Source organism: Aedes albopictus, chromosome 2 (genome assembly GCF_035046485.1).
Source record: "Aedes albopictus strain Foshan chromosome 2, AalbF5, whole genome shotgun sequence".
Taxonomy (NCBI): domain Eukaryota; kingdom Metazoa; phylum Arthropoda; class Insecta; order Diptera; family Culicidae; genus Aedes; species Aedes albopictus.
This window is the reverse complement of record NC_085137.1, coordinates 125,617,597-125,644,619: the sequence shown is the minus strand read 5'-3', so window position 1 is coordinate 125,644,619 and position 27,023 is coordinate 125,617,597. Positions and strand designations below refer to the sequence as shown.

Genomic DNA, 27,023 nt, shown 5'->3' with positions numbered 1-27,023 from the left:
AGGAAGCTTTGGTAGCAGATTATTTTTTACAGATCTCTGGATGCAGATCAGCAGGTTTTAGATCTGAAACGTCAGCTACAGGTCATCGAGCAAGAGGCAAATGTACTTCGTCAGAAAACACAAGCACTGGAGCAGGAAAACGAGAAGTACACCGCTGAGATCAAGCAACTTCAGCAGGCCGAAACGAAGGGTAATGATGCGGATACGAAGAAACTGAATAGTACTATCCAGGAGCTGCAGAAAGAGAAGAGTGATCTGGAGAGCAGGTTGAAACGCATAACGGCAGAATCTTCGGCAAATTTACCGTCCAGATCAGCAAAGGTGCCGAATGATATGCACACCAAGCTGCAATTGAAGGTATGTATCTATCTATGAAGTTCAACAGGCTGGAAAGAGTTAAATCTAAAGTTTGAATGATATCGAGATAGTAGTCTGGACATAAATCAAACGCTGACTTGTTTCAACGTCCGACGTTTCGATATATTTAGCACCTTTTCCAAGGATAAGACACTATGTCATTTTTGGCAGGTGTACCTCCCAAACTTCCCATTTGTAGGTGAAATTTCCGTCTTAGTCCAGAGTCATAATACTGATGGATTAGTCTAACGATCTTCTAGATGTTCAATAATGTTTATCTGTATTCATGTTCATATCAAAAATATTGTCATTCTCCACAACTCTTCATCATGTTCCTTTGTACCCTGGATGCTATGTGTTTATGGGTTTCATTATTTTCTAAGCAACATTTGGATCACACCAGGCATAACTCATTCGGTAAAACAAGATCGTTTTTCAGATTTGAAGTCTCGCAGAATATCAATTGAGCCCATAACACGCACGTATGATTTTTCAGTATACCAATATACCATTTACCACTTTATCTATAGACTTACTTTTTCTAAATTTGTAAGTTTGAATTTCCGTACGTATTATTACATTTATTGAAGGATACATTCAACATTTCAGAGAATGGTCGACGAATGTGAGAATGAAATCAACGAGCTGCGTGCCATCGTGGGACGATCCGGCGCCATGAATCTGACCACTTTGGAGAACGAGAAGAAGAAACTACAAGCTGACCTGGCCGAGTCCAAGGAACAAAGAGCGAAACTGGAAGCAGAAATAAGTAAGTCTACAACGTAGTGTTTGCGGTTATTTTCACATTATTTATTGAAGTCAATTTCGGAGTATCAATTACACGTTTTGTTTTCTCTAAATTTAGGAAAGCTGGCCGCTCCCAAGGTTTCTTCAGAGCTTCAGGCGATCAAACTGAACGAGGCCCAACGCACGGTTCAGAAGTTGGAGGATGAAAACAAAAAGCAAAACGATAAAATAAAAGTCCTAGAAGAGAAGATTACCAAAATTACTACCACCGTAAGTGTTATTTGCGAGTTCGGCAGGCACTTGCCTTTCGTAGATGTTCTGAAGTTTTGCTGCGGTGGGTAATCCATAGCTAGTCCTCGGATTCGTTGGTCGTATTGGACGAAACCGTTTCCGACGTAGCATCCCCACATTCCTCGAAATGTACTTGTTTCGCGGCGTTTTCCGATTCGGCTTCGTCCGAGGCCGACTGGACGGATAGCTTTTTGGTGCGCTTTTCAATTTCTTGTACACCGTCTCCCACGGTGTCTACTTTGCTGACGCTATCCTTTGACACCTGACTGGCGCGAGACGAGGGTCGGCTTCGGCGACCTCCCCGTGTGGCCACAAATGGGCTTCCTTTGACCGGCTTGAATCCCGGGCCGGTTACCTTGGAGGCAATCAGCCCGAATTCTACTATTTCTCCGTCTCCTACCGATTTGGTGATTTGGCGCCGGTTCGGTCTCAGAATCGAACTTCTGTGTACGAATACATCTTCGCCGGTGTCGTGCCGAGTTATGAAACCGAATCCGTCCTTTGCGTTGAACCATTTGACTGTTCCGGTGATACGCTTGTTCTTTTTAAAACTATCTTGGGGCTTCGATTCTTGCTGTTCTTGCTGTACTGCAACGGCATCCTCAGACACCGGAGATTCTTCCTGAGATGCCATGTTTGTTCGGTTTCTAGAGGTTGAGAATATGACGATTATCGCATTTGTTGCAGATGAAATCAACGGAATCCAACAAATCTCAACTGGAGACACAGTTGAAGACTGAGAAGGATAAGTTAGATGCAGCTGAGAGGGATTTGGAAGGTTTAAGGAAAGAAAAATCCAAGATCGAAGGGAAAATTTTGGGCTTGGAAAAGGAATTGATGGAGGAAAGACGCAAGGCCGATGAAACCAAGGAAGATTTGGAACGAGAAATTACCAGTTTGAAGAGAAAGTCTACGTCAAACGATCCATCCGCTTTAAGAATCCAGGAGTTGAGTCAGAGGAACGACGGTGAGTTTAGAAAATATAAAAGAATGCAACCAATTAATCCAAATATTTTATAAAACAGATTTGATGTCGAAACTGGAAGATGAAACCAAAAAGTACCAGCAACTGATATCCAAACATGAGTTGCTAGAGGAGGATCACGTCATGCTGAAGGCGCAGATGGAATCCGAAAAACAGAAGCTTCTGGAACTTGACGTACTAAGAAACAAACTGTCACAAGCGGACACTATCGAAGCTCGGCTGGTGAAGGAAAATACAAACCTCAGCCGGAAGTGTGTCGAAATGCAGAAGAACATTGCTGCGCTGGAAAGTGCCGCCGACAGTCGAATGGCTGGTTTGGAGTTAGAGAAGAACCGACTGAAGAGTTCACTGGAGGACAAGCAGCGCGAGTATGAACATTTGTGCCAGGAGAATGAAATGAACGCCTATCAGGTGGCACAGTTGAGAAAAGACGTGAGTGTAGTGAAACATCGATGAGAAACCATATCAGGCCAAACATTTCTAAAGATCCAATCTGCAGAAGAGAGGCTCTCTTTAGTTTCCCTCTCTTTCGTTAATATCTCAGCTGTTTATTTGAATTATGATTGTCTCCTTGCATAGAACGATGGTCAAAGCAATCGTCTTTCGATTTGTATTGCAAAAATAGTTGAAAAGTGTACCATTACATTGCAATAATTGAAAGAGAAAGTGAACAAAGAGAGCCTCTCAAATGCAGATAGGACCTATTGAAATGTTTGGCCTGATATTGAACATTTTATTTTTTTCAGAATGATGATCTGAGGGGGAAATTAGATGATTACGAGAGAATCAACAAAGCACAGCGCACTTTAAGCGAGCACAACTCCCATCTCGAGCAAGACCTTAAAAAGCTTCACGTGCAGTAAGTGTCCCAAGTTTTGTTGACATAGTTTCATTATTCCTCACTAGACCTAAAATAGACTAGTCATAAACAATTTTAACTTGTAATCCTCATTATGTCCTCAAAAACCGGTATCTACAGCTTATTTTTGAGAGACTATTAGATGCATTGATAGCATTGTAGATCCATTAATTTTAGGCATGTTTTCTTAAGGATGAATTTCATTTCATTTTAAAACTTAACTTGAATTCCATAGAAAAAATGTACCATGGCGTACATTTGAACTACTTGCAGAACCCTAACGGAACCTACCGTTATACCCACAAATTGACACAAGTTAAACCAGGTTTCCTCTTCCATTCATCTCTTGTAATATCCCCTTCCCATATCTAGACTTGAGACAGCCGAAATGAACGTAAAGTCCGAAGTAGCAGCCACGCGCCTACGCTACGAACAGCAAGTAACAAATCTACACAACGAGTTGACCGGACTACAAAGACAATGCGAACGATTCAAGCGGGACCGGGACACGTTCAAGCAGTTGGTAGAAGCCGCCCAGAAACAAATCGGTGACATGAAAGCTAACCGACGCAGCTTAGCCTCGGTGACGAGCAGTAGCGGCGACGACGATGACAAATCCAAGATTATCGCACTGGAACAGCAGATCGGCTGCCTAGAGGATGAGCTCAGTGAGGCACGACTGGAGGCCAGCAAGGTGCGAACGGAGTTGATATCCGAGCTGAGTGCGTCCGAGATCAAGATTTCCGAAATGCAGTCCAAGATCAACGAACTTGAGGAGGAGAAGATCATCAGCGGAGGTAAAAGCAAGGTACCGGGCACAAAGACAAGACTGGAGCTTTCCTGGCAGAAGGAACGTGAGGATTTGCAGCGATTGGTACAGGAGACTTCCACACTGGCTAGGGATCTCCGGCAGACACTGTTCGAAGTGGAGAGAGAAAGGGATAAGGAGAAGCTAGAGTCTAAGCGTAAGATAGACCAGATCAAAAAGACAACCGAAGAGGAAATTGAAGAGGGCAGAAGGAAGGTAACCGAGCTGCAGAGTGATTTGCTAGAACTACGGGACGCTCATGCGAAGCTCAGAACGGCCAATGAAAAGCTGAGACGCGATCGTGAACGTTCCGAGCGAGAACGCGAGGGCGCTACACGGCGAAGGCTTGAAATGGAAGGCGATCGTAGAATGGGAGCTCTGTTGCAAACGGTTGATGAATTGCTAAAACTTGCGCCAGAGCTTCAGAGAGCATCTAGCCGACAAGAGCCTACCACTACTACTACAAGCACGGGAAAGGTAAGAAGGGACTTATAGAGATAAGTGACATTTCAACACACGAACACTAGCGCAAATTTTTCCTCACACAAAAGTGCACGCCGATTGAAAGGCTATTCAGATTGCATATGCAAATATTACCCAATCGAATTGGGTAAAACGGGTAAATAATGATAAAACTAACGTCCGGGGCAAGAGTGCAAATATTTTCCTCGCAGTTTCACTACTACATCTACTAAAAAGGCTCGCATACATTTGAACGTGATTACCTCTATTGGACATTCGAAAGGATATTGACATTCTTTTTTTCATTCTACAGACCATCAGTGCAAATGCACCCATTCCAACACCTCCGATGCGTCACAAGAGTCCTTCGCCGGGTCCAGGTGGAACAACTCCACAGTCGCCGACAGTGATAGCAGTATTAACGAGACTAGCCGAGGCGTCCGACGACTTGAGACGGTACCAACGTATGTGTGATGAGGAAAAAGACAGGGAACGTATGCGACGTGGTGGAATGCGAAGGTAAGAATCTGAGATAAGCCCAAGGACTCCATAACCAGATTTTTTTCTACTCAGGGCCGCTTCCCAGGAGAACGATTCCATAGAAGGCCACACGGGCAGGCCGGTGATGAGAATCAACCGCAACGGAGGAAGCTTGTACAAGAAGAGCTTATCGTTGGATCAATCGCTGCAGATTGAACAGCAAGGGGTTAGCACAGCGTGCGAACTTGTTATTTGTAACAGAAACTGACGGATACATCCATTTCTAGCAACTCATCTGGAAGGAAGGCGATGACAGTATGTCTTCGCTGCAATCGTTGGACTCCGAATACGGGGCAAGATTCCAGAGGGATTCAAGTTTGGATTCACGCCTATCCGGTGGATCGACTCAAAGCGATATGCCGCGAATGAGGAAGAAGAAACGAGGCATAATGGGCAAGTTGAGAAGTTTGAGTCTCACCAGAGGCAGCAAGGGAAGCGAAAGTGATTTTTCGGTAAGATATATGTTTCAGAGCCATTTCTTAATGGGGAAATATTTCATCTGTGACTTCATGAAAAAATAAACAAATGCTGATAAATCTTTTTCATTAGACTTCATGGATTAAAGGTAATTTAATGAATCTTGATTTCAGTACGAGCGTTGTTAAGCCAAACCTAATAATTTTAGTAGTTTATCCAACGATAATATGTACTGCAACCATTTAAACAAGATTTAAACAACCTTGAGGGAATACGCATACCTACATGTCACCTCAACCTTTTTTTATCAATTCGACTCATTTTTGGACTAAATTATGCGAAATGATATGCAAAATTATTTATGGATTGAGAATTTGATTTCGGCGAAGACGAACTTTAGAAAAACACTGAAGCAAAGTCACTAGAGTCGAAAGGCTAAAACGAAATGACAAGAGAACGGAAGCTGGATATGAAGAACTTGAAGACCGTAGTGGAAAGAAAGCATGTTCCCGAAGCATTCAAAATCTTCGGAGTCTTTTTCACTCCGAAGCTCGAAGTACATTTTCCCGCAGTGAAGGGAGCATCCATTTAGTACGTCACGCTAAATACGACAATTTTTGGCTCGAGTTGTAAGTTCGGATGATTTGCGTCGACGCACTTCGTTCTTCGAGTTGAAACTGTCGCAGTACCCCATTAAACAAAACCTTTGTTTTGAATGAGGAATTCCATTTAAAGTGCCAGCCCTCTAAATTATTAGACGTGCGTAGCACACCGTCCAGTACGTTGGTGTATACCGACCACAGTTTAGGCGGGAAAGTAGTTCCACGTTTCTTTTCGGCTGGTCCATGTACGTAATTTTCTTCAACATATTTCATAAAGTTGTAAATGTTTTTGGAGGAGCTCTTTTTCAGTTTATTAAATGGCAAAGGCTAAAACCTTCTCAAACGCTGTTATCGTTTCCGTGAGCGTACTGCAGTTTTAATTGTTTCAACTTGCAAAACATACTCTGCGAAAAACGGAAGTAACAACCCCTTGTATTTTCGCGTCTGACCAGCAAGTTTTTACCGCTAAGAATGCGCAAGAATAGAATCTGGTTCAAGCTTTACTTTGAATTTTACAGCAACCTTGATTAATGCGGTGAAGACCCTAGTGTACGTGGTTTTATTCTTCTTTGGTAACCGAAGGTATAATATTTTGTTATAATCCTTTGGGAGTTGTGGAAAAGGATCCATCCATTATTCAAATGTTTGCTTCAGCAAGTATTCTGACATGTTGTGCGGTTACCATAATGATTATTGTTCTTTCCCATCTGTAACGTTTCTTGGCGAATAGTTCAGCATCCACTGTTTTGGTAAATCGTTCGTCAATTTTAGAAAAGTCTTCACATTCTTCAAGTTCTGGTGGTGCTTCCTGCTTCCTGCGTCCTTGCACAAATTTTCTTTTCGCATTCCTGATACTTGCGGCTTGAACATGTTCAAATAAATAAAAAAAAATATCATACAATGCTTTCCAATTTAATGAGCACGTGGTGTAATACAAACTAAATTAATATTCTAATCAAATATATTTGGAATGACCTACCTCTGGTTTCGTTTGCATTGAGACGGCATCAGGTTTTACGTTTGATTTTGCAGCGTGTTTCGATAGTTCTGCGTCTGCTTGGAATTCTGCTGTAGCAACCCTCAGTGTGTTAGGTTCATGGCTATGGATATTGTTCATGGATAAGGTTCCATTTGTCCTTCTGATCAATCTTTCTAAATATGGATCGTGGTCGAGAAGTGGTGCTCGACGGTGCTCGTAATCCCAGTACGACGAGTCATCGGTCTAAAAATATGTTGTATTATTCTCTTCAATAAGAATTATTCATGTGCTTACTCGTTTGTTCAAGTGATAGGTGTCTCCGTCGTTGCAAACTTTATTTTTTCCACGTTTTGTTTGGACACACTTAATGAAATTATTCTCATTCACACTTTGGCGCCTGTATGGGCCGGATTCTGGTTCGAGATCAGCTTAAACGAATCCTGTAAATTCTTCTACGTCGGACGACATGTTTAAGTCACGCATTTCAGCTCAAAACTAATTTATATCATGAGGCACGACATGGAACAATACGACTCGTAACTTTGCAGTTTTGAATTTGCAATACATAATAGAAAGCTTAATGGAAATAAATTGGAAACAAATTGGAAACATACCTACTTGCTTTTTTTATAGACAAAAGAGAGCTTCAACGGAATTGAAATTCAAAATCAAGCAATGTTGATTTTAGCATTACGTAATAAATGGATGCTGCCTTAGTGTTAGCTGTGATGGTAACACATACACTAAGGTCTTTTTTTTACACGGGGGATACGTCCCGTGTAAAAAAAAAATCGTGTAAAAAAAACCGTGTTAATTCGCGAAACCGTGTAAAAAAACCGTGTTAATTTGCGAAACCGTGTAAAAAAATACCGTGCTAATTGGGTTTTTAAATTAAGAAAAATGTAGTGATTTTTTGATTTTATACAAAAGAGCACCTTTTTCTGAACCACCATGATTTTTTTCAGATTTTTAGAACTTCAAGGGACAAGGGATGGGTTATGGGGAGCAGAGTGCATACTGTTTCAAAGGAAGATCGCAAAGGATATTTTGGGGTGTTAAGGACTGTCTAGACGGACGAAATGAAGAATCAAGGAGACTGTCAACACCCTACAGGCCCACGAAGCATGGTGGTGTAGAGAAAGATGTTCCAGGACACCCAGGAACTTTCGCGAGTAAAGGCTTTTATATCTACGAGCGTAATCGATTGATTGTTGTTACATCACTGATACTGTTCAACATCCTACAGGTCTACGGAGCATTGTTCTGTAAATAAATAATTTTCAAACTTGACCTCCAATTTTGATCTCCAACAATTTCCGCGAGTAAAGGCCACAAGAACTACAAACATAGCCAACGGTTTATTGCTACATTACCGATACGTTGTAACATCACAGAGGTCCATTGAGCATTTTACTGAAAAGTATTCATTTCTTAAGATATGCTAGGTCTTCCATGAACTTCCGCGAGTTAAGGCCTTAAGATCTACAAGCGTAATCAATGGATTGTTGTTACATTTCTAATATGTTGTAACATGCTACAGGTTCATGAACAATTTTTCTGTAAGAAACTAATTTCCACAGATGTTCTAGGTCCCCCAAGAACTTCCATGAGTAAAGACCTGAAGATCTACGAGCGTTATCAATGGTTTGTTGTCACATTACTGATTCAGTGTAGCGTCCACAGGTCCAGGGAGCATAGTTCTGTAGAGAAATAATTTCCAAAGATGATCTAGGACCTCCAAGAGCCATTGGCGTAACTAGGATTTTTTCCTGGAGGGGGCCCAGGGGGGGCCTGACTTGAGATGAATTTTAAGCGGAATGGGCGCCCGATATGTGAATATGCAAATCAGTATTGTAGTTTTAAGTAATAAAAATGACTGGTTCAGATTTGTTCATAGTTTTGTAAACTATATGAGTACGAAGTAGGGCCCATATAGCTGAGGCGGTAAACGCACGGGTATTCAGCATGACCATGCTGAGGGTGACGGGTTCGATTCCCGGTCGGTCCAGGATCTTTTTGTAAAGGAAATTTCCTTGACTTCCTTGGGCATAGAGTATCTTCGTGCCTGCCACACGATATACACATGCAAAATGGTCATTGGCAGAGGAAGCTCTCAGTTAATAACTGTGGAAGTGCTCATAGAACACTAAGCTGAGAAGCAGGCTTTGTCCCAGTGAGGACGTTACGCCAAGAAGAGGAGAGAGGAGGATGAGTACGAACAATTCCTCCAAGATTTTTTCCATAGCCTAATTCAGTGATTCCATCTTGGCTTCTTCCAGAAATTCAATCAAGAATTTATCTAGGGATTCCACTAGACATTTTTTCGGGGATTTGTCCTGGGATATCTTTTGAGGTCCCTCCAGTAATTGTTCCAGTACTTTTTTCGAAATTTCATTTAGGAATTTCTTCTGGTATTCAGAGATTTCTACAGGGATATCTCCATATATGCCTTCCAAAATTCCACTATAGATTGCTCCAATAATTACATCTGGAATGATTCGAAGTAATTCTGCAGGAATGTATTCCAGAAATTCTTTTAGAAAATTTTGCTTGGAGATTCTTTAAAAACACTCCAAGAATTGCTTGAAAAATTTGTACAAAAAAACCTTTAGGGTTCCTAGTTTTTGGTTTTTTTTTATGTGTATTAACGAGATTTTTAGCCCTAGACTAGTTCATCTCGGGACCCACGCTTTACTTCCCTTCCGAAGTAAGAACTCACATTTTGCGAGTTTGTCGGGAGTGGGATTCGATCCAAGGTCCTCGGCGTGATAGTCAAGTGTTCTAACCATCCCACCAGGTCCGCTCCACTAGGGATCCTAGTATTCCTTCAACAATTACTGCAGACATTGATTTCTCCATTTTTTTTATCCAGGAATATTCCTACAAAAATTCTTCCAGGCATTTGCTAAGAAAGCTCTCCTGAGATTCCATAAAGAGTTCCTAATGGGGCTTGCTTCCGGGATTCCTCATCGGGTTTCTTCAGAAATTACTTCAAGAGTTCCTCCAGGGATTCACCGGAAATTTCTTCTGTTATTCTTACAAAAACGAATTCCGAGATTATTTTAAACATTTCTAGAGGAACTCTTATTGGGATTCCTTCAGAAACTTCCGCAGGAATAATTCCAGGATTTCACGATATCCTCAGGAATTTCAGCGCTTCAGTATTTCCCCTGAGAATTCTTCAGAAAATCCTCTTGGAATTCCCTCAGAAATCGAACTTTGTATTTCATCAGGAATGAATCTTGAGATTCCTCCAGGAACTCCTTCTGAAATTCCTCCCGGATTTTTTTTTTTTTCAAGAATTATTCCAGGTATTCCTCCTGGCATGCCTCTAAGATTTCATTTAGGCATTTCTCCAGAGACTTCTGCAAGAGTTCTACCAAGAATTTCTCCAGGTATTACCCCAGGTATTTCCTCAGGAATTACTTCAGGAATTTATTCAAGTTTGGATCCAGGAATTCTTCCATGAAATCCTCCGAAAATTCTTCCAGGAATTTCTTCTCTAGGGTTTCCTCTGCACATTCCCCCGGGATTTATTTCATGGATCCCTCCAGGAATTCCACCGATGATTCCTGCAGTAATTCCTTCAGAAAATCCTCCTGGAACTCCACCAGAAATTCCTTTCTGAATTCCTCTAAAAATTTCTCCAGGAATTCCTTCAGAAATTTCTCCATGGATTCCATCCAGAATTCCTCTAGATATTCTTCCAGGAATTCATTCAGGGATTCTCAAGATATTCATTTAGGGATTCCTCCTGCAGTTCTTCCATGAATAGTTCCACGGATTTTCCCCAAGATTTCCTATAGAGATTTATCCAGGAATTCCTCCTGAGGTTCTCCCAGAAATTGTTTCAGGAATTCCCCCAGGTTTTTTTGCAAGAATTCCCCCAGGGATTCTTCCAAGTAATTCTCTAGAAATTTTTCTAAGGATGCCTCCTAGAATTTCTCAAGAGGTTACTTAAGTATTACCCCAAGAATCCCTTCGGAAAGTCCTCCAGGAATTGATCCAGGAACTCCCATAGGAATTCCTTCAGAAATTACTTCTGGAATTCCTCCAAAAATTCCTCTGGGAATTCCTCTAGAAATTTCTCTGGGATTTTCTTCAGAAATTTCTCTTGGAGTTTCTTCAAAAATTTCTCTTGGAATTTCTTCAGAAATTTCTTTTGGAATTTCTTCAGAAATTCCTCCATTAACTGCTTCCAGAATTTCTCTCGAGATTTCTCCAGAAATTCATTCAAGAATTCTTCCAGGGATAGTTCCAAGGAATTTCCACAAAAATTCCTTTACAGATTAATCCAGGAACTCTTCCTGGGATTCCGCAAGGAGTTTATCCAGAACTTCCTGCAGGAATTTGTCCAGAACTTTCCAGGCATTCCTCCTGAGGTTTCTCCAGAAATTGCTTCAGGGATTCCTCCAGGGATTTTTCAAAGAATTCTCCCAGGGATTCTTCCAAGAATTTCTCTAGAAATTTCTCTAAGGATTCCTCTAGGAATTTTTCAAGAGGTTTCTTTAGAAATTTCTCCTGGGAGTTTCTCCATGGACTCATCCCGGGATTTCTCCAGCAATTCATCTAGAGATTGCTTCGGGAGTTCTTCTAAAAACTCAAAACTCCACTAGATTGCTCCCAGAATTCTTCTGAAAACTCCACCAGGAACTCATCTAGAAATGTATCCAGAGATTACTCCAGGCATTAGTCCAGGAATTTCTCCAGGGACTTTTTAAGGAAATTCCCCAGGGTATCCTCCAGGGATTTCTTAAGGAATTTCTCGAGATTCCTCCAGGAATTGATACAGGCATGTCTCCAGGAATTTATCCAGGGGTTACTCCAGGCATTCCTCCAGAAGTTCCTCCAGACGTTTCTATAGGGATTCCTTCAGGCATTAATCCAGGATTCCTTCAGACAAGGTTGCGACCATTCATTTGCAAAAAATTACATTCATTTGCTATTATCTCATTTCAGAAGCATGCTATCGAAAAACAATGTATGGATGAATTTAACCTTGTAGTTTTATCTGAAAGTTTGCCGAATAACATTGGGGTCGCAAACGTATACCAAAGTCGTGAGCGAGCTGTGAAGGCAACTCTCCACGCGGTGAATATAAATTTCATTCACGCTGTGGAAAGTTGCCTTCACAGCTCGCTCACGACTTTGGCATACGTTTGCGACCCCAATGTTATTCGGCAAACTTTCAGATAAAACTACAAGGTTCAATTCATCCATACATTGTTTTTCGATAGCATGCTTCTGAACTGAGATAATAGCAAATGAATGTAAATTTTTGCAAATGAATGGTTGCAACCTTGCCTTCAGAAATTACTACCACAATTTCTCCAAGAATTTATCTAGAAAATCCTCCAGGGATTCATTTAGAAATTACCCCAAGAATTCCTCCCGGAGTTTATCCAAGAAATATTCCAATAATTCTTCCTGGGATTCCTGAATGATTTCCTCCTGAGATCTCTAGGAATTCCTTCAAATATTTTTTTTAGGAATCCTCTAGGAAATCCTCAAGGGATTCTTTTAAAAATTTCCCCACAAATTCTTTCTGGAATTTATTCAAGAATTATTCCAGGTATTCCTCCCGGCATTCCTCCAGGATTTCATCCAGGCATTTCTCCAGGAACTCCTCCAGGAGTTCTACCACGAATTTCACAAAATTACCCCAGGTATTTCTTCAGTAATACTTTCGGTAGTTTATTCAGGAATGGATCCAGGAATTCTTCCAGGAATTTCTTCGGAAATTCATACAGCAATTCCTTCAGGAATTGTTCCAGGAATTCCTCCAGAAATCCTTCCAGGGTTTCCCCCAAGAATTAATCCAGGAATTTCTTCTCCGCGGTTTCCTCTACACATTCCTCCAGGAATTATTTCATGGATTCCTCCAGAAATTCCTCCGATGATTTCTCCAGTAATTCTGCCAGAAATTCTTTCTGAAGTTGCTCCTGTAAGCCCTCCAGAAATTCCTCTGGAAATTTCTCCTGGAACTCCATTAGAAATTCCTCTCAGGATTCTCCAAGGAATTTCTCTACGAATTTCTTTAGGAATTTCTCTATGAATAAATTCAGAAATTTCTCCATGGATTCCTTCCAGAATTTCTCTAGAGATTCTTCCAGGAATTCATTGAAGGATTCCTCAAAGAATTGATTAAGGGATTCCTCCTGGAATGCATCCATGAATAGTTCCATGGAATTTCCCCAAGATTTCCTATAAAGATTTGTCCAGAAATTCCTCCTGAAATTCCACCTGGAACTTGTCCGGAAGTTCCTCCAGGAATCCCTCCTAAGGTTCCTCCAGAAATTTGTTTCAGGGATTTCTCCAGGAATTCTTTCAAGAACTTTTGTAAAAATTTCTTTAAGAAATTTTACGGGAATTCCTTATGAATTCATTCAGAAAGTCCTTCAGGAATTCATATAGGAATTCCTTCAGGAATTCCTCTGGGAATTACTCAGAAATTACTACCGCAGTGTCTCCAGGGGCTCCTCAAGAAATTCCACCAAGTTTTACCGTAGGTATTTCTTCAGAAATTCCTATAGGAATTTCTTCAGAAATTGATCCAGGAATCCCTCCACGAATTTCTGCAGGAAATCCTTTAGAGATTGCTTCCGATATTCTTTCAAGAGATTCTTCAGCAAATTCTATAGAAATTTTTCCAAGGGATTCCTCCGGAAATTCTTTCAGGTTTGCTCTAGGAATAAATCCATAAATTTCAACTCCAGGGATTCCTCTAGAAATCTGTCCAGGAGTTATTTCACGGGTTCTTCTAGAAATTCCACCAGGAATTCCTGCAGGGATTCCTCTAATGATTCTTCCGTGAGGTTCCTCCAAGAATTCCTCCTGGAATTCCTCCAGAAATTCCTCTGGGAATTCTTCTAGAAATTTATCTTGGAATTTCATCAGAAATTTCTCTAATGCTCCAGGCATTACTCCAGGAACTTCTCCAGGGATGCCTCCTTCAGAAATTTATCCATTAACTTTGGAGCCAAGGGTTGAAAGTCTCTTTAAAAAAGACAAATCAATCAATCAATCCATTAACTTTTCCAAGGAATCCGCCAGGAATTTGTCCAAAAAATTTTCTAGGATTTCCTCCAGAAATCCATCTTGGAATTGCTGAGAAAATTTGCTTTCACAAAAAAGTGTGCCTATGATGCTTCGTTCTATGATTTTACAAAGTAGGTGGTGTCTGTGGAAAATGTTTGTTTTTCACTGGAGTTTTCCGGAAAATTAGGCGACCCTGATTTTTTTCAATTTAGTTTTTCAAATATATATGATCCCTACCTAGTTTCATTAACCTTCAGAAACTTCATACCAATTTGAACGATATTAAAAAAAACCCCTAATGCTCCAGGCATTAGTCCAGGAAGTTTTCCAGAGATTCCGCATGGAATTTTTCCAGAAGGTTCTCCCGGATATCCTCCAGAAATACATCTAGGAACTCCTCCTGTGATTTCTTGAAGAATTCCTCTAAGGATTCCTCCAGGAATGCATCCAGAAATTCCTCCAAGGATTCATCTAAAAATTTTCTGGTAATTTCTACAGGGATTTGTGATGCGGATTCTTCAGATTTTTTTTTCCTGAAATTCCTAGCATAATTGCTTTTCGGATTCCTCCAGGAATTTATCCAGGAATTCCTTCAGGCATACTTTCACAAATTACTCCAGGGATTCCTGCAGGTAGTGCTCCGAGAATTGTTGTAATGATTTCTTCCGAAATTTCTCTCGGGATTTTTTGTTTAATTTATTCAGCGGTTAGTTAAAATATTACAGTATTCCGTTCATAATGTTTTTCAGGGATTCACCCCAGGGTTTTTTTTAGGATTACTTGTAGATTTTTTGAATACTATGAAGGATTTCTAGAGGAATTCCTCCAGCGATTTGTATTGAAATTCTTTTAGATAATTTTAGAGGGACATAGAAGCCAAGAAATTCTCCAAGAGGTCATCCAGGAATTCTTTCACATTTATCTCATGTATACCAAGTCTTTTACAAGTCCAATCATGAATACCTTCAAACTTACGATCCCATCTTGCAGCACCAGCTTTTAAATATATTAAAACTTCCTCAATGACCATTTGAATTTGTGCATTGTTTGATAGACGCAAAAATACCCCTGGCCCACGAAATAAAAGAAATTGATAGTGACCGGCTAGAAATCACCTCCAGCATGGTTTTAATGAATACACTCGCGTTTACGCTTCAGCTACGTACATCTATTCTCACTAGGAATTCACAAACTTTTGCTGGAATTCCATTGCAAATTCAACCAGAGTTTTTTCCCACATGATACTTGATATCCATAAAGAATCACTTAACCATATTTTGCAGTAATGCTGCTAGAAAATTCAAAGATTCTTAAAGATACCCATCCAGGAATTCCTGGAAATTATCATTTAGATTGAATTTCTCAGCGATTTAAAAAAGAAGATGTACAAAGTATTACTTTTTATATAATTCTGGTTATATAATGTTTCCAAACAAAACTAACTAATTACATAGACCATTTTGGACAATGATCTTGTAAAGAGTGACAAGTTGAGAATTGTCTCCAATAACTGCCAATTTAAACACATATTATGCAAAACAAATTTCTATTACTGTACGTGCAGTTGAAACCCGGAATTTTAGACTAGCGAAGTTGGATTTTTCTCCAAATCCGTGCGTCGGACCTAACTTCGGAAGTGGTGCACTGTATAGCTGTTTGCTTGATTTTGAGAAAAATCCAACTTCGCTAGTCGAAAACTCCGATTTTCAACTAAATTGAGAATATAGATCTATGTTTGTCACCATGACAGTGGTTTTCAGATTTTTTTTTCTAATTTCCATATATAAAGTCATGAAAAATTTCTGTGGGGGGGGCCTGGCGGATTCTGGGGGGGGCCTGGCCCCCCTGGCCCCCCCTCTAGTTACGCCAATGCCAAGAGCTTCCGCGAGTAACGGCCTTAAGATCTACAAACGTTATCAATGGTATGTTATCACATTACTAATACAGTGTAGCGCCCTACAGGTCCAGGGAGCATAGGTCTTTAGAGAAATAATTTCCAAAAATGATCTAGGTCCTCCAAGAACTTCCGCGAGTAAAGGCCTTAAGATCTACAAACGTTATCAATGATGTGTTGCCACATTACTGATATAGTGTAGCGTCCTACAGGTCCAGGGAGCATAGTCCTGTAGAGAAATAATTTCCAAAGATGATCTAGTACCTCCAAGAACTTCCATGAGTAAAGACCTTAAGATCTACAAGCGTAATCTATGGATTATTGCTACATTACCGATACGTTGTAACATCACAGAGGTCCATTGAGCATTGTACTGAAAAGTATTCATTTCTTAAGATATGCTAGGTCTTCCATGAACGCCTTGGGCTGAAAATCTCTCTAATAAAGATACCTAACCTAACCTCTTCCATGAACTTCCGCGAGTTAAGGCCTTAAGATCTACAAGCGTAATCAATGGATTGTTGTTACATTTCTAATATGTTGTAACATGCTACAGATTCATGAACAATTTTTCTGTAAAAAACTAATTTCCACAGATGTTCTAGATCCCCCAAGAACTTCCATGAGTAAAGACCTGAAGATCTACCAGCGTTGTCAATGGTTTGTTGTCACATTACTGATACAGTGTAGCGTCATACAGGTTCAGGAAGCATAGTTCTGTAGAGAAATAGTTTCCGAAGATGATCTAGGACCTCCAAGAACTTCCACGAGTTAAGGCCTTAAGATCTGCAAGCGTAATCAATGGATTATTGTTACATATCTAATACGTTGTAACATGCTACAGGTCCATGAACATTTTTTATGTAAGGATATAATTTCCATAGATGTTGTAGGGCCCATATAGCCGAGGCGGTAAACGCACGGCTATTCAGCATGACCATGCTGAGGGTGACGGGTTCGATTCCCGGTCGGTCCAGGATCTTTTCGTAAAGGAAATTTCCTTGACTTCCTTGGGCATAGAGTATCTTCGTGCCTGCCACACGATATACACATGCAAAATGGTCATTGGCAGAGGAAGCTCTCAGTTAATAACTGTGGAAGTGCTCATAGAACACTAAGCTGAGAAGCAGGCTTTGTCCCAGTGAGGACGTTACGCCAAGAAGAAGAAGAAGAAGATGTTGTAGGTCCTCTAAGAACTTCCACGAGTAAAGACCTGAAGATCTACAACCGTTATCAATGGTTTGTTGTAACACTACTGATACAGTGTAGCGTCCTACAGGTCCAGGGAGCATAGTTCTGTAGAGAAATAATTTTCAAAGATGATCTAGGACCTCCAAGAACTTCCACAAGTAAAGGCCTTAAAATTTATAAGCGCAATCAATGGAAGTTCCCAAGAACTTCCGTGAGGATAGACCTGAAGATCTACGAGCGTTATCAACGGTTTGTTGTCACATTACTGACACAGTATAGCGTCCTAAAGGTCCAGGGAACATAGTTCTATTTAGAGATAATTGCCGAACATCTTCTAGGTACTCCAAGAACTTCCATGAGTAAAAGCTTGAAGATCTACAAACATAATCAATGGATTGTTGTTACACTACTTTTTTCTGGTTCATTTATTTGGGGCTCAATCACGTATAACGCTTTACGGAGCCGAGGATCTTTCTTTGTACTTAATAGTATACATTATACAGAGTAATAACTTTTTAATGATATCTGTTAGTGATGGGTGGAAGCCAGGGTACTCGTGGCAGCTCGAGGATAGAAGGTCACATTTTGAGGGATGGACAGGATAAGGATTGGACCAAAGGTTTCACTGCAGCTCATCCGGGGGTGAATCGCATCTTGCTAGAGTATTCGGTGCCTTGTTGTTACACTACTTATACGGTGCAAGATCATAAAAGAGCTGAAGAGAACAAATCTCCAAAGATATTCCAAGTCCTCCAAGAACTTCCGCGAGTAGAGGCCTTAAGATCTACAAGGGTAATATGTGGGTTTTTATTATATTATTGATGCTGTGCAAGATCCTACAGGTCCATGGAGAATTGTTGTGTAATGAACTAATTTCCAAAGATATTCTATGTTTCCCAAGAACTTCCGTGAAAAAACCCTTAGGATCTCTAAGCGTAATCAATGAATTGTTGTTTCATTACTGATGCGATGCAACATCCTCGAGGTTTACCGGTTGTCAACTGCGACTGCGATAGTTATGAACTTTGGACAACTTCGGACTTATTTTTGCGCATTGGTAAAGAATTCAAAAAAGAGATGATTGGGTAATTTCTGTTTGGGTTTGGTCGCTACGAAACATAAATGTTGTTGACTGATAAGTTAGTTTTATCGATTATACATACTCAATAAGTACCCCATTATACTCCAAAAGAGAGATGCTTTGGAAACAAAACTCGAATATCATTCGTCCGAATTCCAAATACCTGAATAATAAACGCTCGAATTTCTTTCGGCCAATAAATCACTCGTCCGAAAATAACGTTTCCCGCATAACAAATATCCAAATGCATTGTTGCAATACTACATCTGGAATTGCGGTCCAATTGTTTACCATAATGCAAATGTTTGCAATTTTTATCCCAATGCCTGCATATCGTGCAGTGATAATCCGTGATTGACGTTTATTACATGAAATAACGTTTATTACATACATCACAAGCGTGATGTTACTGTCGATGGTTGTTTGTTAAGGTCTATATACGCAAGAGTACTTGGAAGACCTAAAGCACTCTTGGAAATCAAGACTCTACAGAACTGTCTTCCATGGACCTGTAGGACGTTACACAAGATCAGTAATGCAACAAAACTCCATTGATTATGCTATAGAGCTTGCTGACGTTTATTCACCTTTCTTTTTCAAACATGTAGGCGGAATAGGATTTGTCGCATCAGGAAAGGTTTCCCGATGAAAACAAATCCTATCCCGCCTGCATGCTTGAAAGAGAGAGGTGAATAAACGTCAGCAAGCTCTATAGGAAGTTACATGACATCAGTAATGCAACAATTACCGATCGATTTTGTTTATAGATCTTGAGGCCTTGACTCGTAGAAGTTCTTGGATGCAGGGATAGGGTGCGACTCAAAACTCTTTGCATGCCGCACACTCTGCTACGAGACAGCACAACAAACTAGAAGGAGACGAGTACGCGCAATCGGTTGTGTGTTGCTCGCTTACTTTGCCGCGCGCTAGAGCTCTCCTGTCTCTCACGCTCTGTCGTATGCACTCTCTCGGTGCTTGTCTCCGTGCTTTGCACTTGGCTTGATACTACGCATGATTGGAAAAATTTCGAATCAAACGACCCATCACTTGTCAACCCTTGACAAGCTTAACAACTTTGCCGAAAACACAAACTCTTCAATTAATTTATTAATTGTTTTTTTCTGTTTGGAGACAAGCGCAGTCCCAAGCACCGTGCATTACTCCCTGCGCCGTAGAGCTAGTGCTGCGAATGTCTCTCGCACAATTACGAAAGCTCTCACTCATACGTCTCTTGTCTCTCGGCAAAACGGGAGACGAGCACTTGCGATTGTGTGAAGCACACGCTTTTTTCGCACCGCACGGTGCATGCCGCCAATCCCTGCTTGGATGTACTAGATCATCTTTGAAAATAACTTCTCTGCAGAACCATGCTCCATAGATCTGTAAGATGTTACACCATATTAAAAATGTAGAAAAAAAATACATCAATTACGCTTGTAGATATTAAATTCTGCACTCGTGGAAATTCTGGATGACCTAGAATATCTTTGGAAAAAAGTTCTCTACAGAACCATGCTCCATGAACTTGTGGGATGTTGTACCGCATCAGTAATATTACAATAATCTATTGATTATGCTTGATTCTGATCTTAAGACCTTATCTCGCGGAAGTTCTTGGATGACCTAGAACATCTTTGCAAATGACATCTCCGTGTTCAATAAATCTGTATGACTTTACACCGTATCAGTAATGTAACAACAATTGATTGAATACGCTAGAAGATCTTCAGGCATATACTCGCGGAAGTTCTTGGAGGTCCTGAATATCTTGGAAAAGTACGTCTCTACAGCACTATGCTCTGAAGACCTGTAGGATGTTACATCATATCAGTAATGTAACTACAATCCATCGATTACGCTTGTAGATCTTAAGGCCACTACTCGCGGAAGTTCTTGGTTTTCCTAGAATGTCCTTGAAAATAACTTCTCTTCAGAACTATGCTCCATGAACCTGTAGGATGTTACACAGTATCAGTAATGTGACAAAAATCCATTTATTACGCTTGTAGATCTTGAATTATTTATTCGCGGAAACTCTTGGATGACCTAGAGCATATTTGGGAAATTTCTTTTCTACAGAACTATGCTCCATGGATCTGTAGGATGTTACACCTCATCAATAATATAGCCAAAATTAATTGATTACGCTCGTAGATTTTCAGGCCTGAACTCTCGGAAGTTCTTGGAGGTCCTAGAATATCTTTAAAAACTATGTCTCTACAGAACTATGCTTTTAAGACCTGTATGATGTTGCACCGTATCAGTAATGTAACTACAATCCATCCATTATACTTGTAGATCTTAAGGCCTTTATTCGCGGAAGTTCTTGGATGCCCTAGAATATTCTTGAAAATTACTTCTCTTCAGAACTATGCTCCATGGACCTGTAGGATGTTACACCGTATCAATAATAAAGAAACAATTAATTGATTACGCTCGTAGATTTTCAGGCCTGAACTCTCGGAAGTTCTTGGAGGTCCTAGAATATCTTTAAAAACTACGTCTCTACAGAACTATGCTCTAAGGACCTTTAGGATGTTGCACCGCATCAGTAATGTGACTACAATTCATCCATTACGCTTATAGATCTTAAGGCCTTTATTCGCGGAAGTTCTTGGATGCCCAAGAATATCTTTGAAAACAACATCTCTTCAGAACTATGCTCCATTGACCTGTAGGATGTTACACCGTTTCAATAATATAGAAACAATTAATTGATTACGCTCGTAGATTTTCAGGCCTGTACTCTCGGAAGTTATTGGAGATCTTAAAATATCTTTAAAAACTACGTCTCTACAGAACTATGCTGTAGGGACCTGTAGGATGTTGCACCATATTAGTAATGTGACTACAATCCATCGATTACGCTTGTAGATCGTAAGACCTTTGTTCGCGGAAGTTCTTGGATGTCTTAAAATATCCTTAAAATAACTTCTCTTCAGAACTATGCTTCATGGACCTGCACGATGTTACACTGCATCAGTAATATAGCAACAATTAATTGATTACGCTCGTAGATGTTCAGGCCTGTACTCGCGGAAGTTCTTGGAGGTCCTAGAATATCTTGGAAACGTAAGTCTCTACAGAACTATGCTCTAAGGACCTGTAGGATGTTGCACCGTATCAGTAATGTAACTACAATCCATCGATTACGCTTGTAGATCTTAAGGCCACTGCTCGCGGAAGTTCTTGGATGCCCAAGAATATCCTTGAAAATAACATTTCTTCAGAACTATGCTCCATGGACCTGTAGGATGTTACACCGTATCAGTAATGTAACAAAAATTCATTTGTTACGCTTGTAGATGTTGAATTCTTTATTCGCAGACATTCTTGGATGACCTAGAGCATATTTAGGAAGTAGTTTTCTACAGAACCATGCTCCATGGATCTGTAGGATGGAACACCGCATCAATAATATAGCAACAATTAATTGATTACGCTCATAGATTTTCAGGCCTGTACTCTCGGAAGTTCTTGGAGGTCCTACAATATCTTTGGAAACTACGTCTTTACAGAACTGTGGTCTAAATACCTGTATGATGTAGCACCGTATCAGTAATGTGACTACAATCCATCGATTACGCTTGTAGATCTTAAGGCCAATATTCGCGGAAGTTCTAGGATGCCCTAGAATATCCTTGAAAATTACTTCTCTTCAGAACTATGCTCCATGGACCTGTAGGACGCTGAACCATACTCCAGAAATCACCTTTAGGAAACCCCCCATTTAACCCCTTCTAGCCCCCCATATATTAACACCCCCCCCCCCTTCAAGAAACACAGCACCACCCACCCACCACCTTCAAGAAACAGACCCCCCCCCCCACACACACATCCCTTTCCTGCAGACCTCTTACATCATCATCCGCCTTCACCTCATACCACTTTTCAACTCCCTTGCAATCCTTTCCCATAAATCCCATTTCTTCCTTTTAGTAAGAGTTCCCTTCTAGACACTTAGCGCGAGAAAGTTGAAAAAACCGTGTTAATTCGCGAATCCGTGTAAAAAAAAAACCGTGTTAATTCGCGAAACCATGTAAAAAAATCCGTGTAAAAAAACCGTGTAAAAAAAGACCTTAGTGTACTTTAGAAACAAAACTTAATAAAAGCGGCATAGGCCGAAAAAATATCCGATGACAATTTAGCATCTCATAATTTTTAGATAGTACCTACATCAAATAAAAACATAAAAATATTTTTCGGGGAAACGTATTTATTCTAGCAAACAGCATTCGGGGAAAATGATTATTCGGGGAAACGGCGTTCGGGTAATCGACATTTGGGGAAAAGCAAAACAATCGTGAAAAATATGAATATAGCAAAAAAAAAAGGCTTTAAAGGAATGGTTTTCACCCAAATGCGCAATATTTCGTACTGCCCAAAGTTTAGTACCTACACGGTAGTGCCGAAAGTGCTGGAAATACGAATCAACCAACAAAGATATGCAAGAACTCACAAAAGTACCAAAACTGTGGAGAGCATCATGCCGAGACGGCAAATATTTGTCCGCACAAGCCAAGATGCACAAAACTGAAAATAAGGCCCACTGTTAAATAGCATTTCGCAAGGAATGTCCAGAGAGGCATATGTGGACGATCTCGAGGATTTGATCAGCACAAGCAATTGGTACGAAAGGCTAGATGAAGAATTCGATGAGGAACTGGAGCATAACTTCGAATCAACCTGGGGGAAACAGCCAGGTAGACTAGACAAAACAATTAGTATCAGAAATGGTCCAAGGTAATCCGAGTCGGAACCTGGAAGTAACGCAAGGATTCTCAGAGAAGAAAAAAAGAATGGACAGAGTCGACTTCCAGATTTCTAGTAACTGTTCTTTGGAAAAATATTGGCTGCGTCCCATTTAACCTGAAGTCCTCCAAACTACACCAACTCTCCAATGGGAAATGCATCTTGGAACAACTAACGGATGATTTTGCAGTGATCGCACTAATACACACGATTGTATTGAAGAAGCTTTTGAAAACCTAAACAACTTCTTGCTTCCACTTTACACATAGCTAGCCACATAAACAAATAAGAGACGAAACCATCCAAGGGCTGATAGTCTCTATAATAAATACAAATCGATCAATTAATAAATAAATTAACCCTTTCTTTCCCACAAGGTTTTTTGACATTTAAAAATAGATAAAATGGTTTCTAAACAAATCACTAGAACAAAAGATGTATAGTTTTACTCCAAAATATCGTTAGAAATGAAAAATTTGATATTTGAGGTGGATCACCTGTGATCCATTGGGAAGATAGATGCACTGAAGGCACATATATAAATTTAGTTGTTTATTTGTATATTGCTTTTTTTTTTTCAAACTATATATTTATAAATCGTCTATTGCACCTTTAATTTATCTCGAAATTCTTATCTAGCCCATCTGTAAAACTTAATGAAACTTGTCGAACTTCTTGCAATTATCATAAGTAGTTATTCGGACATGGTTCGCTTCAAATCTTTGGATTCACTCCTCGTACCATATAAACCCTCCTGGATTCATCTGCGACTTATTGCCGGCGCTAAATAGATTACATTATATGAAATAATGACATTTTTACATGAAACACTATTAGTAATATTACTAATGGCAAATGTCTTGGATGTAAACAAACATTTTAACAAGGAACAAGTTAGATCAGGAAGGATAAAAATGTCGATATGTTCCCAATGGATCACTGATGATCCACATGTTTGTTCATAAAATTAGTGTTTTATCGTCAACTTGTTTGTGAAACGGTATTTTATTGTGCTAATATACATACTGTAGGGCATGCTAGTATTTTTTTCCGTTGAAAATAATGTTCATGTTTCGGAATATTGAATATTCAAATATTGTTTGAATTAAAATAGAAAAAATACCGACTTTCGCTAAATCATTTAGCTCTAGAACAAAAACGAGCAGAAAGATTTTCACCAAACTTGGCATAATAGTTCATCAAACATATACAAACATCTGACGAAAAAATGGAAATGATCTAACTTATACTGTGTTTGTATGAACAGTGCAAAGTAGTGGATCACCTGTGCTACCATGGGTAAGAGAGGGTTAACTGTAATACCCTTCACCAATGAGAACATCAACCACCTCCTGGTGAACCTACAGGGAGAGAAAATATAGATCGTCAATTGCCACCAGTACTTGGGTTTTACCTTGAACCGGGGTTTCACGTACGGAAAGCCCATAGAAGCGGTAAAAAAAACACAGGAAATAATCTGAAAATTCTGAAGTTGCTTTCAAAAAAGATAGGGAGAATGAATCCAGAAACCCTTATCAAAGTTAAGGATGTAATCATACGAAGCAGGAAACGCAAATGCAACCGGATCACACATAGCCATACTGTCAATCAGGTTAGATATCAATGCAATCCAGAGTAGAAGTCCAAGGAAAACGAAAACTCGGAACTGCTAAAAGCAGTGTACTACACCCCGAGTACGATATCAGTATCACCTTAGCTAAGGAAACCGGAAACGGGGCTATCCGACAAACATGCAGACCTAGTTTACCAACTACACCAATCGGACAAAGAATACCACCAAAGAAGAAGGATGAAATACTTCGACATGCTTAACTTCAGTTAGAAAACTGAACTCAGATTAAAGCAAACCACAGTCTATAAGCATGGAGCATGGCGCAGCTATAACCACTGCATAACGAAGGAAAAGAGAATATGATAGCAGGAAGTATAAACGAAAAGTTGGCAATTACCAACGCTGAACTGCTGCAAATTCTGAAAGCAATAGAAATTAGAATAGTGAAAAAAACATGTCAGATGTTAGTAGGAGGCCAATAATCTTCTCGGTAACCTACATCGGCTTAAGAAATCTACAAAGAAATTCAGGACTCTCCGTTGTATGTGTAAGCACTCTGTTTATTAAGCTTCATTTAGCCTACAACCGTTGGATGAAGAGTACAGTGCTGGTATCTTTCAAAATTAAACTTTAATTTACATACTATCGGGCAAACGCACTACCAAGATGTATTCCTGTATTATTTACAGAATGAATCCTCAATTGTTGGTAAAGTCAAATATTTTAGTAATTGTAATTGTAATTTATTATTCAACGTAAACCTGTATTAACTAAATATTTTAGTGTTGTTTTCAACAGTGTAAAATGGTAATAGGTCATAGGTTGATCATTGTTATAAATAATACTGAGTAAATAGATATTCTATATGAATTAAACATGTGACAGAGGTCTTTGGGGATCTATATTTACTTTACTATTATTATATGGCCTAACACCAAATTAAATGTGTACCATAAATTTCATCCCAACAGATGCAAGGATCCGATTCGGACCTCAGCATGGCGGGTGATATTCGTTCCAGTAAGAGTAACCTAAAGGGCAAGCTGTCCGGAATGTTCCGAAGAGCGGGATCGTCATCCCGAGCGAACAGCAGCGAGGCGCTCGATCGGGAACTTCAGCGACCGGTTGCGATCCAAACTTTGGGCAACGGCCCAACCCCCACAGCGCTGGCAGGAGCAGCAGGTCAGGGACCTCCCCCTCGGCCGGTGTCCGCTAGTACACCGCATTTGGCTAGAGTAAGTTTGTATTGTTTATTGGGACAATCCGGAAGTTCAAAACTAATTCCGTCATTCGTACACTACAGCAGGCCGGAAAACCTCCCACCCCATCGATGGCTGCCACGCAACGGAGAAGGGTAGTCGCCTCGTCCCAACTTGGCCCCTCGAGTTCTGGGACACTTCCGAAGTAAACATTTGCAACAAAAGGCAGTTAATACATGATCCAACCGGCGGCGGAGAATATCAGATTAGCAAAATAATACCTTCATAGTTTTACGTAAAATCTGATGCCCCAATTTTGAAAAAGAAAATCTTTGACACGAGATGCACCAATATTATTCAGTTTTTTTCTCTAGTTGTTATCGCAAGTTGTTGAAATACGATCAAAAATAAATCATTGGAAAACAAAATCATATCTACTTACTTTGTGATCCTGGGTCGGTAGTTCGGATTGTGTTCCGGAAAGCAGCACAAACTTCACCAAATTCTACGCACTATTTTTCACGTCATTCAACAAAATCTTCGCCGAATTTTCAAACCCGCAACTAAACACGAGACATTAGTCCTGTTCAACGACGCAGGTTGAACTTGCTCGAAGTTGCTGCATCCCGCTCTTACCCGTTTGATGACAAATGGGTAAGAGCAAGATGCAGCAACTTCGAGCAAGTTCAACCTGCGTCGTTGAACAGGACTATTTATTTTTGACGCGCAACGGTTCGAATCGAAGGAGGTTATGAAAATGACGCGACGGCAGCGAACACAAAATTCGCGACTACGAAGGTTGATGAGCCGGGAAACACTCTTTCTTCCTACGGGGTTTCTTACGGGAGTATGAGTGAAAAAAAAAGCAAAAAATCTTCCCTCCTTCACTTTCTCACAGAAAACCGCAAACAAAATCATCACCTTCGTAGTCCCCAATAATAGTCCTGTTCAACGACGTAGGTTGAACTTGCTCGAACTTGCTCCATCCCGCTCTTTCCCGTTTGTTGACAAATGGGTAAGAGTAGGATGGAGCAACTTCGAGCAAGTTCAACCTATGTCGTTGAACAGGACTAATCTGGATGAAGAAAAGGGAGCACAAAAAGGATTAGACAATTTTCATTAGGGGTGTCCATTTTTTTTTGTTTCTGGTGTCGTCAGACGATAGGGGGTGTCCATTTCAACAATTTGTCGATCACTTTAGGATTAAAGCGAATGGGGCACGTTCGGTGTAGTACTAGATTTGTAGTA

General features: G+C 40.2%; 2 protein-coding genes across 15 annotated transcripts in view; one reads left to right on the top strand and one right to left on the bottom strand.

The window, feature by feature from the left end:
- The window catches only part of LOC109417757 (myosin-2 heavy chain), a 64,118-nt gene extending 37,910 nt beyond the window's left edge, over window positions 1-26,208 (top strand). For 13 of the 14 annotated variants that reach the window (XM_062850351.1, XM_062850350.1, XM_062850349.1 and 10 more), the window contains 12 exons: window positions 33-357; window positions 967-1,126; window positions 1,223-1,374; window positions 2,083-2,362; window positions 2,421-2,812; window positions 3,127-3,239; window positions 3,612-4,524; window positions 4,823-5,028; window positions 5,083-5,215; window positions 5,277-5,501; window positions 25,548-25,811; window positions 25,880-26,208. In XM_062850351.1, the coding sequence (XP_062706335.1) occupies window positions 33-357; window positions 967-1,126; window positions 1,223-1,374; window positions 2,083-2,362; window positions 2,421-2,812; window positions 3,127-3,239; window positions 3,612-4,524; window positions 4,823-5,028; window positions 5,083-5,215; window positions 5,277-5,501; window positions 25,548-25,811; window positions 25,880-25,984 (3,268 nt within the window). In that variant the 3' untranslated portion in view covers window positions 25,985-26,208. The remainder of the gene's footprint in view (window positions 1-32; window positions 358-966; window positions 1,127-1,222; window positions 1,375-2,082; window positions 2,363-2,420; window positions 2,813-3,126; window positions 3,240-3,611; window positions 4,525-4,822; window positions 5,029-5,082; window positions 5,216-5,276; window positions 5,502-25,547; window positions 25,812-25,879) is intronic. The other variant, XM_062850353.1, reaches the window with a different exon arrangement.
- Window positions 1,141-26,362, bottom strand: LOC109417758 (Y-box-binding protein 1-like). Its single transcript, XM_029853260.2, has 3 exons — window positions 26,218-26,362; window positions 1,409-2,042; window positions 1,141-1,341 (listed from the first exon to the last, which is right to left on the bottom strand). Exon 2 carries the CDS (start codon window positions 2,027-2,029, stop codon window positions 1,454-1,456), a length of 576 nt encoding a protein of 191 aa, XP_029709120.1. The 5' UTR covers window positions 2,030-2,042; window positions 26,218-26,362; the 3' UTR covers window positions 1,141-1,341; window positions 1,409-1,453.
- Window positions 26,363-27,023: the final 661 nt, after the last annotated feature.

Bases quoted from the DNA above. Each gene is read 5' to 3' on its own strand.
- LOC109417758 (XM_029853260.2), bottom strand. From the start codon at position 2,029: ATGGCATCTCAGGAAGAATCTCCGGTGTCTGAGGATGCCGTTGCAGTA.